The sequence below is a fragment of the Notolabrus celidotus genome, chromosome 5, assembly GCF_009762535.1.
Source record: "Notolabrus celidotus isolate fNotCel1 chromosome 5, fNotCel1.pri, whole genome shotgun sequence".
In the NCBI taxonomy this organism is placed as follows: Eukaryota; Metazoa; Chordata; class Actinopteri; order Labriformes; family Labridae; genus Notolabrus; species Notolabrus celidotus.
The window spans coordinates 5415555-5428090 of NC_048276.1; the positions used below are offsets into that span (position 1 = coordinate 5415555).

Sequence of the window (12536 nt, forward strand, 5' to 3'; positions counted from 1 at the left end):
ACAAATAGTCCCTTAGATTCCACAAGCAGTAACTTAAAGTCAGAATTCTGAGATTAAAGTCTAAAATCTGACTTTTTTCTTAGAATTCAGACTTTAATCTCAGGATAAAAAAACTAAATATTGCATCTTATTTTTTTTTATTCCAGTGATCCTCTTCCATGATCTCATTCAGAAAAGATTTAGGCCCTCAAAAAGTCAAAGCCTGATCATATCAGACGTGTTAATCCTCTCTGAAGAATAGATGATGCTCATATCGACACAAAGCAGCTGAAAGCGATATTCATTTGTATTGAGCAGGAGGTAATCTCACGAACAAAGCCTTCTTATTGACAGATGCAACCTGGGAGAGATTAATTAGGCGACGGGAGTCTCTGTGTGTCTAAATATGCAAAGACGTAAATGGGGAAAGTATTCAGAGACCGGGGATCAGGAGGAGGATGTGAGTGATGCAGCAGCAGAAGCCTGCAGACCTGATAATGATGATGTTACCAGAGGATCATCTTTCCTTCCCGTTTATCAGCCAAAGCTTTACTGGAACCGCTCAAACATTCAGGATCAGGTTTCCGAGTATGTGTGTGTACTTGTGTGTGTGTGTGTTTGTGAGCTGCTCAGCTCTCCAGTCTAATAATGAGAGGTTAACAGAGAGCCAGCCTGGCCATAATAATGTGCAAAAGATTGAATTTAGCACCATGGACAGACACACTAAAACTGCTGACTGGATCTGTGACCTCTCATTTCAACACACACACACACACACACACACACACACACACACATACAGTGATAGAGAGAAGCAATATGTTCCTGCGGGCACAAACTCAAAGGGGTGCACACTTATAAGCCAACTGTAAGTGTGTGTGTGCGAGTGTGTGCGTGCATGTGTCACACAGTGCAGGTTAATACTGTGAAGCACAGAGTAATTTTCTCGGTGTCGCCGGGCGGCCTCACGCTGCGGAAACGACAACACATTAACTGTTAAACAAGACACCTTAGACCCCGGGGTTGGAGCTGAGAGTGAGAGTGGAAGAGGGTGGGTGGGTGGGTGAGGAAAAGAGGAGAAACAATAAAGAGACTGAGGAAAAAGAGAGAATTATCAAGGGCTTAGTGGGTGGGGGAAAATATAGGAGAGAATTCCCAGGGTGCAGGGGAAGTGGGAAGAATGGGGGAGTGGAGAAAAAGGTGAAAATGGAACGAAGAGGAGGAGGAGATTTAAACACTGGATTCAGCAATAATTGAAAACATCAGCCTTCATCACAATTTAAATAAAAAATGAGGTATCTTTGACGTGAACCCAGTCAGTCAAGTTTACAAGCTCTGTTTTGAGAATCTCAAATCACAAAAATATTTAACATGAGAGGAAACACTCAGATGTTACCTTGTAGGATTGTCTGCACAGGCGCTCATCTCACGGTTTGAACTGCCGTGCAAAGCAGCCGAGCCTGCAGAGCACTTTAGAATTACTTTAAAGTACATTTTAAATACCTGTCACTTGAAGATGTCATTTAGGCAGAGAGAGAAAAGATGCATAAAAGCACTTGACTTGACAGGAGATAATCTGCCTTTAAAAGGAGTGAGGAGCAATTTGTTTATCATGAAAAGATGAAGACGATGCTAGTTGATGGCGTGTGTGTGTTTGTGAGCGAAGGGGAGGGAATACATGTGTGTATTTTTCTTAAATAACTTTTGTGTGTAAAAGTGCATCTAACTTTTCTTCTATAAATACATCTGAAACCTTGATTTAATGAATCTGTGGGGTTTGATTTAGATATTTTTTCAGACTCTAGGTAAAAGAAACTGATCTGAACCTTCTTTTTTTCTCTCAGGAGGTCATACTGAAAAGAGCAGCCGACCTGGTGGAAGCCCTCTACGGTTTGCCTCATAATAATCAAGTAAGTCACACGAACACATGCAAACATCCATGATTTATAAAGTTATGTATTTCCTGAAACATTTATGGTACTAAATAATAATATTTTATCGCGCCCCCTGCAGGAGATCATCCTGAAGCGTGCGGCGGACATCGCAGAGGCCCTCTACAGCGTTCCACGAGGACACTCCCAGCTCTCAGGCTCCACACACGGCGGCATGATGGGGGTCAACTCCTTCACCGGGCAGCTGTCTGTCAACGTGTCTGAACCCCCACAGGGCAATCAGGGTGATTCATTTTTTTCAACATGTGGCTGTAAATTTACAATAATGTGATTTCTGATCATGATCCAATTAAGTTACTGGTTGTTTACTGGTCACCATTTAGGCACCGTGTCCACTGCCGCACTGACCTCATTTCAGAGCGTGTCTCACCAGCGTTTAATGTTGCTATGTTCAGAAAGTTGACCCACAGCACTTCCGCTCCCCTAAGTAGTGAACGTTAGATCTGTTTTAAATGCTCTGTATGCTTCATTCTTGCTATCATTAAATTTTGTCTCAGCATTTTAACATGAAACTGTAAAAATGTTAGATAGAACTCGTGTCAGAGCATTAGCTGCAGCTCTAATCTTTTAAACTGTTCCTCTAAAATAGGAATGTGATAACTTTCTACTGCGTACGGACCTCCGCCATTGTTGTTAACAAAGCTGATATCAGAAGTCCCGCCCATGCCCCTTCTTGATTCTGATTGGTCGGTGATCAGGAAGTGACATTGATGAGCATGGCAGTGTTCTTAAAGTTGAACTGTTTTCAACTGAGAGCGCATGAAGGGTTCCACCAAGGACTACAGTAAAAAAAAGCACAAGAATTAGCATGATTAACAAACTTTAATTAACTTTATTTACACCGGTGCAGGCTTCTTATTCCAGGTTTCAAACAGAGGCTTAAAGCTGGGGTTGGTAATCAGATTTAGATACACTTTTTGTTATACTTGTTAAAATGATCTTTATGTCCCGATGGTAATCAATACATACAGTTCTTAAAAAAGCTGCTCTCTACAGCTGGAGTAAACCTGGGAAAACACCAACCAATCCCTGCCATCAGGAGCCACATGATGAAACCAATCAAATACCGTCCTGCCGTTCTGCCCGCCTCCTGCAAAGCGTACATTTCATGTTTGTTTGTGTTTTTAACTTTCACTATGAGAATGTTTTGGTGTTTTCTTACCGCTGAGTGAGACATGAGTTGACGTAGTGCAAAACACAAACGATGTGCTGAGGACCGGTTTTGAATCAGTCACCATCATATGGTCGCGGATCGCAGGGGCGTCATTTTGGAGGAGCTCCAAGGGGAGGGGGGGAGGGGTTAGATGGAATGCTACATTCAAATTCATGCTAGTTTTTTGTGGCTACCAACTCTAGCTTTAAATGTGAAAGATAAAACATCTCAAAAGGCAGTTAACCTCATGAAAACAAAAATTTGATTTACAATCAATGAGCTATCCCAGAGAGCAGGACAAGGTATAAGAATCAGGAATATGGATAACTGGCTGCATTCCTGCACCTTTCCTGCATAGAAGAAACAAAGGGAAACACAATCAGTCAATCAAAGTTAAGCACAAGTTCTGCACTGAGGACGCTTGGCGCTGGAAACGCTGATTCACATTTAGTCCGAATAGAAAAAAGATGCTGCAAGTGCAAAAAACGGCAGCAGTGGACACGGCACCTTAAGGTTCATCAATTCACCTGCAAACATCTTCCAACATCTTTCTTGGTTAACAGAAGAAAAGCCAGATATTTGAATGTCTTATATAGTTTGTCTGCTTAACCCACATGCAGCTTTGACCGATTGACTCATCACCATGTTCTCTGTCCTGCAGGTTTCGTGCGCAGCAGCAGTAGCGTGTCACCTCACGGTTACGTGCCCAGCTCCACGCCTCAGCAGACCAGTTACACCTCAGTCACCAGCACCATGAACGGCTACGCTAACAACACCGGCATGACCAACCTTGGAGGCTCGCCCACTTTCCTCAACGGCTCCGCAGCCAACTCGCCTTATGCCAGTGAGTGCAGAAGCTGAACCGCTGAGCTGCCAACATGCTGCAGTTCGTTGATTCAGAGTTTTACAGTCACATACATGCATACAAATCCTAAACACATGAATACTGTACGTAAAAGATGGTCTCAGATCTGCAGAGTGGAGGTTCCCCCATGGGGCTCTCTGTCTCTGTGTGTTCATAAACAACCATTAACTCACTGCTCCATTTTGTCCTCCCTCCGTCTCCTCCCTCCGTCTCCTCCCTCCTTCCCTTGCGGCCTTTCATCTGACAGCCACACCTCTTTCCTCTCTGGTGGTTAATTGTCTCTTTTTTTCTATTTATCAGAAAGTGAGGGAGGAACAGAGAGAGAGAGAGGAAGAAAAGAGGGATCCAGAGAGGAAGAGAGATCATTTTTTGATCGTCAATCAGGGTCAATTTAGGAAGTGATGAAAGAGAGAAATCTCAAACACAAGAGTGTGAGATGTAGGACGGCTGAGAGAAAGCTGAGAAGGCTTTGCCTTTGATTGGAATGTTTTTTGGAGCCTCCCTTTAGAAGGTTTGGTCGTGTCCCACTGGAGGAGACCATGAGACAGACCTAGAGCTCTGTGGAGGGATTAGCTTTCAGATCTAGTCTGGGAACAGATTCAGATTCCCAAAGGTCCAGTTTGCTTAATGTGCTGCTACTTAGACCCTGAACCAGATAAGCAGGGGGAAGATGGATGGATGGATAAATGCATGGATGGATAGATGAACAGATGGATAAAGGCATGGATGGATGGGTGGATGAATGGATAGATAAATGGATTGATGGATGTATGGATGCAATAGATCAATGAATGCAGGGATGGATGGATGGAGAAACGGATGGATTGATCGACCCATTGATGGACATAGGGTTTGATGGATGGATGGATGGATGGATTAGCAGATTGATTAATAGATGATGGATAGATAGATTGATTGGATAAATGCATAGATGGATGGACGGTATTTTTCGGATGGATTTTATGGATGGATGGATGGATGGATGGATGGATAATCGGATGGTTGGATAGATTGATGAGCTGACTGATGGGTGGATGGATGGACGGATGGATAGATGAATGGACGGATAAATGGATGGGTGGATTGATGGATGGCAGGATAGATGGACACATGGATGGAAGCTGGATTTAGGGATGGATTTATTTCTTAATCAGAAAACCTTCAAACAGATATTTGAAGCTTGCTGCAGAGATCTGTTTCATTCATCCTCTAAAGGGTCGTTGCACAAACCTCATGTCACTTTTTTCCCATGTGAACACTTTATTACTTCATACATCATAAAAACTCATTGTGCATATCATCACTTTTATTTCACATTATGTCATGACCTCTAACCTGACTGAAGAACAACAAGTTTAAAAAACATGGATTAATTAAACTCTGACTCTCTCTCCCTTCATCCCAAATCCACCTTTTGCTCTTTATCTCCTCTCTCTCTCTCTCTCTCTCTCTCTCTCTCTCTCTCTCTCTCTCTCTCTCTCTCCCGATCTCTCTCTCTCCCTCTCTCTCTCTCTTTCCTCCTTTATTTTCCCATCCTTCCAGTTGTCCCATCCAGTCCCACGATGGCCTCCTCCACCTCCCTCCCCTCCAACTGCTCCTCCTCCTCTGGCGTCTTCTCCTTCTCTCCGGCCAACATGGTGTCGGCGGCCGTTAAGCAGAAGTCAGCCTTCGCTCCAGTGGTCCGGCCCTCCTCCTCCCCCCCGCCCTCCTGTACCAGCGCCAACGGCAACGGGCTCCAAGGTAATTTACCATGACGACAGAGGATGCTTCCCTTGTGCATTTAACACTCTGTTGTTTTTGTTTTTTGTTGATGATTCTCTTTAGTTTACTTTTAAAAACACCCAGAGAGCTCCACGGTTTTAATGTCCAGAGGCAGAGAGTTCAGAGTTTAGGGGCATAAAACAGAAAGCTATCTCTCTTTGTGTGAGACACATAAGGAGCAAGGCTGATAAGAGCTTTAAAAACAAGTAAAAGAACCACCTCACAGCTATCAAAGTTATGTAGGCTGAGCTCAACAACAGCACCAGAAACCAACATACAGGAGGGCAGTCTGAGCCTTCTCTCCCTCTGAGAGAGCCTCAAAAAACAGACTGCTTCTTACAAACTGATGCAACTTACATTCCAGATTTTATGATACTTCATTTTCATCTGGAGTAATAAATCTGCACAAAAGAAAGTTTTGCAATTTATTCCATACTTTATTTTTTGTGTGGACCTGCAGAACGATCCACCCCCTAGAAACCTCAGATGTTCTTTGTGTTGAGTAAGAAGTTGCGCAAGTAAAAACTGTCAAGTATCTCAGCTTGTGTTTGCATTTAGAATCAGAGTCAGTGATTAAAGTAAGGCGTCCTCTGAAGGACAAATTCAGATCCGTCTCCGGTCCGTCATGGCACTGGATCCGATTTCTATTCTAGTCAATGTGTTAACTTCCACTGGATCCACTCCGTTGCGTCTCTTGCCAGAGCCCTCCTGATCAGATACACAAGACTTCTATTTTTGCTGGAGCACAGCGCATCAATCTCAACAGAGCAGATGGAGCGGGACAGGAAGTCAGGTTTCACCAAAACAAAATGAAAACATCCGGTTAATTTTCAGAATAAAACACTCTGTGTTATCACCAGATCGTATTTCACTTAACTACAACAACAAACCAAAGTCATGAGGAGCGGAGCCAGGCCTGGAGTCAACAGGTCAGAGGTTTTCAGAGGACCAGAAAGACAACATGGATGAGGAGAGGAGGAGGAGAATCCTTCATTCAGTTATTAAAGTGAGAAAACCTCGGTCTCGTGACTCCAGCTGTCTGGTGTTCCTGCTCCATGCTGGCTTCTGAAAACACAACATGGAGTTGCAGATCACAGTGGATTGGAGACGGGCCGGACACGGATCTGTCCGTTGTTATTATTAACTCTACAGCTCAAAGTCTGAAAATGGATCAAATGTTCTTCTCTGTAGTCGTCTGAAAAGATCTGGTTTGTCCTAATTTGCACAAACCCAGTATAAAAAAAAAATCCCTCCCTTCATTGTGTTTGTTTCTGTAACACCTGTAGTGACAGACGGTGACAGAAGACTGAGCACACTTCTTGTTCCTCACTTTCTTTCACAGATTGTATAAAAAGATGTGATTTGATGAATTGAACTTTTACAGTGAGCTCCTTTTGCATTCCTTCTCCTCTCTCTTGTAATCTGTAGATGTATAACCCTCCTTCCTTTAATCCCCTGACCTTTGACCCTTCTGTTATCATTTCTCTTACCATCTCTCTCTCTCTCTCTCTCTCTCCTGCCTGTGTCTCTGCCTCTCTCTACCAGATCAAACATTTGTGGACTCTAGCAAGTACTCAACAGCCAGCTCTCTACAAGGCCTGGCCTTCACCTGAAGTATGTTCCTCAACTCTCTCTTCCTTTAAATCTGTCGACTAAAACCGAAGGAGGAATAATCCTCATGAATGTTTTTCATCATTTAACCCTTTCCTTTCTTTTAACTTCTCTCATGACATGCCTTCTTTTGTCCCTGTCTTCCTTCATATCATCCCGTCTCCACCGTCTTCCTCCCGAACTTTTCATCTGTGTCTCATCCCACAGCAAGGATCTATCCCTACTGTTGCTTAGTAACCTCTCTCTCTCTTCCTATTGGCTGGGAAAAAAAGACAGGAAGTTAGATATTTATAAAGACCAGGAAAAAAGAAAAAAAAGACATTTGGCACTGAGAATTTATTTCTCAACATCGCTGGCTTTGTTTAGCTGCATGTGTGTGTGTGTGTGTGTGTGTGTGTGTGTGTGTGTGTGTGTGTGTGTGTGTGTGTGTGTGTGTGTGTGTGTGTGTGTGTGTGTGTGTGTGTGTGTGTGTGTGCGTGCGCGCGCGCGCGTGTGTGTGTGTGTGTACAGAGAGCATGTGCGGGGGTGTGGGAACTCAAAGCTCAGTCTCAAAGCACAGCTGAAATAAACACACCCCACTTTCAGCTCTACACACACACACTTTCCTCTGTCACACACACGCAGTGATCACACACTGGCAGCTTACCGGGGAGCGATCAGCAGTGACAGCTGTTCGACACTCTTGACAGTTTATTCTGGCAGTATACCTGCCCTATGGTGCCTGTGTGTGTGTGTGTGTGTGTGTGTGTGTGTGTGTGTGTGTGTGTGTGTGTGTGTGTGTGTGTGTGTGTGTGTGTGTGCACTTGAGAGAACCTGTGACAAAAAAAAAAAGAAGAAGAAGAGGCTTGTGTCGAATTTTGACACTATTATTGAGAAACAAATTATTTTCTTTTCTTAATAATAAGCTGATTGTTTCTCTAGTCTGTGCGTGTGTTTCTGTGTGTGCGTTTGTGCGTGCGTGCATACGTGTGTGTGTGTGTGTCACTGGGCTGTGCTCTGCCTCTTAAATGGTGACACCCTTCCCTAGGGTTTAAATACAGCACACGCCATGATGCAATCTGTCAGGCACACACACACAAGCATACAGTAAAATGCACCAACTGTTCCCAAGAATTTAATATGTTCCTCCATGTGTGTGTGTGTGTGTGTGTGTGTGTGTGTTTGTGAGTGAGTGTGTGTGTGTGCAGCATCACCAAGAGCCAGCTGAGATGATGTTTTCCCACTCAAACACTGATTTATTCATCTATTGATGCTTTAAATGTCGCTGCAGTCACACAGCTGCACAGATGGGAAAACATTTGATGTATTTACAGCGACTCTTTTATGACGATGAACATATTTGGCTGTGTTTAAAAGTTCTCTTTCTCTCTCTCCCTCTCTCTCTCTCTCTCTCTCTCCCTCCCTTTGTTTCTCCACCCAACAGCAATCCCGGGAATGATCATCCCACCCATGTAAAGGTGTGAGTGCACGGCTGTGTGTGTGTGTGTGTGAGTGTGTGTGCATGTGTGTTTGAGATGAATCAAGCACATCCACATCGATCCTGACGGAGGATTTCGGTGCGAGTCAGACTCCGGTCGGGGATGGAAGCAGCCGTCCTGATCTGAAGGAACAAACCCAACTCAGGCCCTTTCTAACGCGAGAACAACTTGGAGACAACAGACTTTTAAAAACGACAAAAAAACAAACTGTTTGCAAGTAAATAAGTTGTTTAGACTTTGTACACCTTGATGCTTTTATAGGAGAACTGCCACGCCTACATTTTTGACTCTCCACGGACACAGGAAGTGTATTTATTTTGGAGAGACTCCACCTTTAAGTGATTTGTTTTTTCTTTTCGGTTCAACAGTTACCGTGTGATAATCATCTTCTGACTGTATCTCACCCGAGCGGTTTTCTATTTATGAAGTTTGCTTTAAATGAAGGAATATAATGTGAAGAATACCTGAAGATGATGATGATGATGATGATGAAGAGGAGGCTGCAGGATCCATACAGCTGACACAGACAAGCCAAACCAGACACTTCCACTTCTCTTTGCCAAATTCACACCACGGTCACACTTTGAGCACAAACTCTCATCTTCCTCTGATCGATCCGCTGAGAGACGCCTGCATGATGACGCTGCAGCTTCAGCCATGCAGGGTTTTTACTACATCCTTCAAATGCATCTACACCTCCTCACAGGTGTGCCACTATTTCTAAGTCAAGCCGAGCCAACATGAGGAACAGAGAGGAAGAAAAAGCAGTCAGTAAGCAGATAAGCAGGACATTCACACCACAACTAGCTGCAGCGCTAATTCAGTCACAGGCCAAACATAAGAGCAACAACTCCACCACAGCGTCCACGTCTTAAAGACTGCCGCCATCATCTGAGAGTTCTCACTTTTCTGTCTTAATACATGAATCCTTAATTCTGTGTTTTTGTGTTTCTGTTGGTTTGCTGTGTTATAATTTGTACTGTGATCAGACAGCCAATCAGATTGTGTTATTCGTGTTGTTACCAGCCCTCACACACTATGCTCATCTGGTCTGTTTGTGACAGTGTGTCTTAAACGCAGCGCTGCGTAGAATGACGAGTGATTAGTCAGCGATTTAAAAACTTAGCCCTTAAGTTATTTTGTTACAGAGCAGCTGCCTCTTAAGTTTCACGTTCATGTCTTCATACATGTTCCCCATTTTGCACTTGTTTTATGGATCTCCATGTATTGTCTTTGCACTGCAGGACAGCTAAAGCCAGTCTTAAGAGAAAGAGGAACTGCTCCCTCAGCTCTGCAGTGTGTGTGCGTGTGTATGAGTTTATGTGTGTGTGTGTGTGTGGTTCAACAGTCTTAACTCGTTTTGTTCTGGTTTTAATTTTGCCAAATCCTCAGTCTGAGACGCCGAAACAGTCTTACGGCCAAATTCCACCAGATCCAAGTCTAGTCCGCCTCCGATCCATCACAGCACCAGATCTGATAGGTTTCTATTCTAGTCAATGTGTTAACTTCCACTGGATCCACTCCGTTGCATTCCAGCTGCGTCTCTGATCCGGCAGGTTGGAGTCCTCCGGATCAGATACACAAGACTTCTATTTTCTCTGGATGCCGGAGCACGACGCATCAATCTCAACAGAGCAGATGGAGCGGGACAGGAAGTCAGGTTTCACCAAAACAAAATGACAACATCCGGTTAATTTTCAGAATAAAACACTCTGTGTTATCACCAGATCGTATTTCACTTAACTACAACAACAAACCGTCATGATGAGCGGAGCCAGGCCTGGAGTCAACAGGTCAGAGGTTTTCAGAGGACCAGAAAGACAACATGGATGAGGAGAGGAGGAGGAGGAGAATCCTTCATTCAGTAGTTACTGCAGGAAAACCTCGGTCACATGACTCCAGCTGTCCGGCGGTCCTGCTCCATCTGAAAATGCAACCGGTGGGTGTTGATGGACGAGAGCACGGAGACAGACCGGATATGGATCTGGTGGAAGTCTGATGTTATGCCACAATTTCTCTGCTACTTGTCTTTTCTTACAGATTAGAAAAATTAGAGGGAGAATATGTTGATAGGATCAGGATGAAATATGTGGGAGTGACTTTTGAGTCTCACAACCTTAAACTTAAATCAGGAAGCATTAAAAGTCCTGTCTGAGGGGATCTGGACCTCATACGCTTGGATGTTAGTTGATGTTGGGTGAAGAAAAGATATCCTTAAGTCTGAATTTGTGCCTCTATTTTGATGTCTCAGATCCCGAGCGTGTCAGACAGCCTCTGTTTGTTTTTCTATCATCTCACCTTCTCATCCAAAGCTCTGATTCCTCTGCTAATTTCAAACTAAAACAAACCATTGTTTATTTTTCTTTCCTCATTTGAAAAAGTTAAAAGCAGCAGGAAAATAATTTGGATGATTGAATCATGAATGTTCAAGTCCTCTTAATATTTCTGCATTGTGTAGGTGTGTTCATGAATCTGCTTCAGTCCATGATTGGTCTTCTCTTTACTCATCCTTCTTCAGCCACTTCTCCTCCAGTCAGTGTTTCTGTCCTCCCTCTCTCCTCTTTAGTTTTGTGCTGTTAATCTTTGTACCTTCGCCTCCTTTCCTCCTTCTTCCCTTTAAAAAAAATGAGCCACCTATTTATTTGATTTCAAAAATGGGTCTGGAGACCACTCTTCTGTTCGTGTCTACATAATGAGAGTGCCTGAAAAGTGTCTGAGTGTGTGTGACGTTTTAAAGCCAAGGGATGTTGTTGTTTTTTATTAGCATATATAAATACGTGTACAGGGATGGAGGGTAAATGAAGTATGATTTGAAGCACTCGTTCATCTGCAGTTGGAGAAGTCGTCATGGCTTGTCTGCGGTCGGGCTTACAGAGGATTCATCGTTCATTCTCACATTATCAGCTGAATCAGTGAGCAGGCGGAGAGTACACAGGAAACTACTGTAAAGATGATAATGTTGATTTTTTTTTATGTTAGTGTAAAATAACTTTTTGACTCTCACTATATTTAATTAAAGTTCTTTCTTCTCTGTGAAAAGGTGTCGGCTTTCAGTTTCCTTGCTCGTCTCTGTCACTCAGGAAAGGTTTAAGTGAGGATGCGGTGAAGTGGATTAAGATGCAGCGATTTCAGTGATGGATCTGTCTCTGGAGGGGGGGGGGATTCAGTCTCTCTAAAAGATTAAGCTCAAATTTAAACTCACTGAGTACTTCGTGTGCTCAAGTTTGAACCTTTAATTAAATTTTTCAGCTCACCTCCATCTCCGATCGGTCACAGCACAAGATCTGATAAGTTTCTATTCAAGTCAATTTGTTAACTTCCTCTGGATCCGCTCTTTTGCGTTCCGATTGCGTCTCTGATCCGGCACGCCAGAGCTCTCCGGATCAGATACACAAGACTTCTATTTTTCCTGGAGCACGACGCATCAATCTCAACAGAGCAGATGGAGCGGGACAGGAAGTCAGGTTTCACCAAAACAAAATGAAAACATCCGGTTAATTTTCAGAATAAAACACTCTGTGTTATCACCAGATCGTATTTCACTTAACTACAACAACAAACCAAAGTCATGATGAGCGGAGCCAGGCCTGGAGTCAACAGGTCAGAGGTTTTCAGAGGACCAGAAAGACAACATGGATGAGGAGAGGAGGAGGAGGAGAATCCTTGATTCAGGGATTACCGCGGGAAAACCTCGGTGACATGACTCCAGCTGTCCGGTGGTCCTGCGCCGTGCTGTG

The 12536-nt window shown here is 43.7% G+C and overlaps 1 protein-coding gene across 2 annotated transcripts in view; it reads left to right on the forward strand.

The window, feature by feature from the left end:
* LOC117813125 (transcription factor COE1-A-like) overlaps window positions 1-11838 on the forward strand; it is a 130415-nt gene extending 118577 nt beyond the window's left edge. For both annotated transcript variants that reach the window (XM_034684231.1, XM_034684232.1), the window contains 6 exons: window positions 1824-1889; window positions 1993-2155; window positions 3746-3928; window positions 5492-5689; window positions 7256-7324; window positions 8745-11838. In XM_034684231.1, the coding sequence (XP_034540122.1) occupies window positions 1824-1889; window positions 1993-2155; window positions 3746-3928; window positions 5492-5689; window positions 7256-7323 (678 nt within the window). In that variant the 3' untranslated portion in view covers window position 7324; window positions 8745-11838. The remainder of the gene's footprint in view (window positions 1-1823; window positions 1890-1992; window positions 2156-3745; window positions 3929-5491; window positions 5690-7255; window positions 7325-8744) is intronic.
* The last annotated feature ends 698 nt before the right edge of the window (window positions 11839-12536 follow it).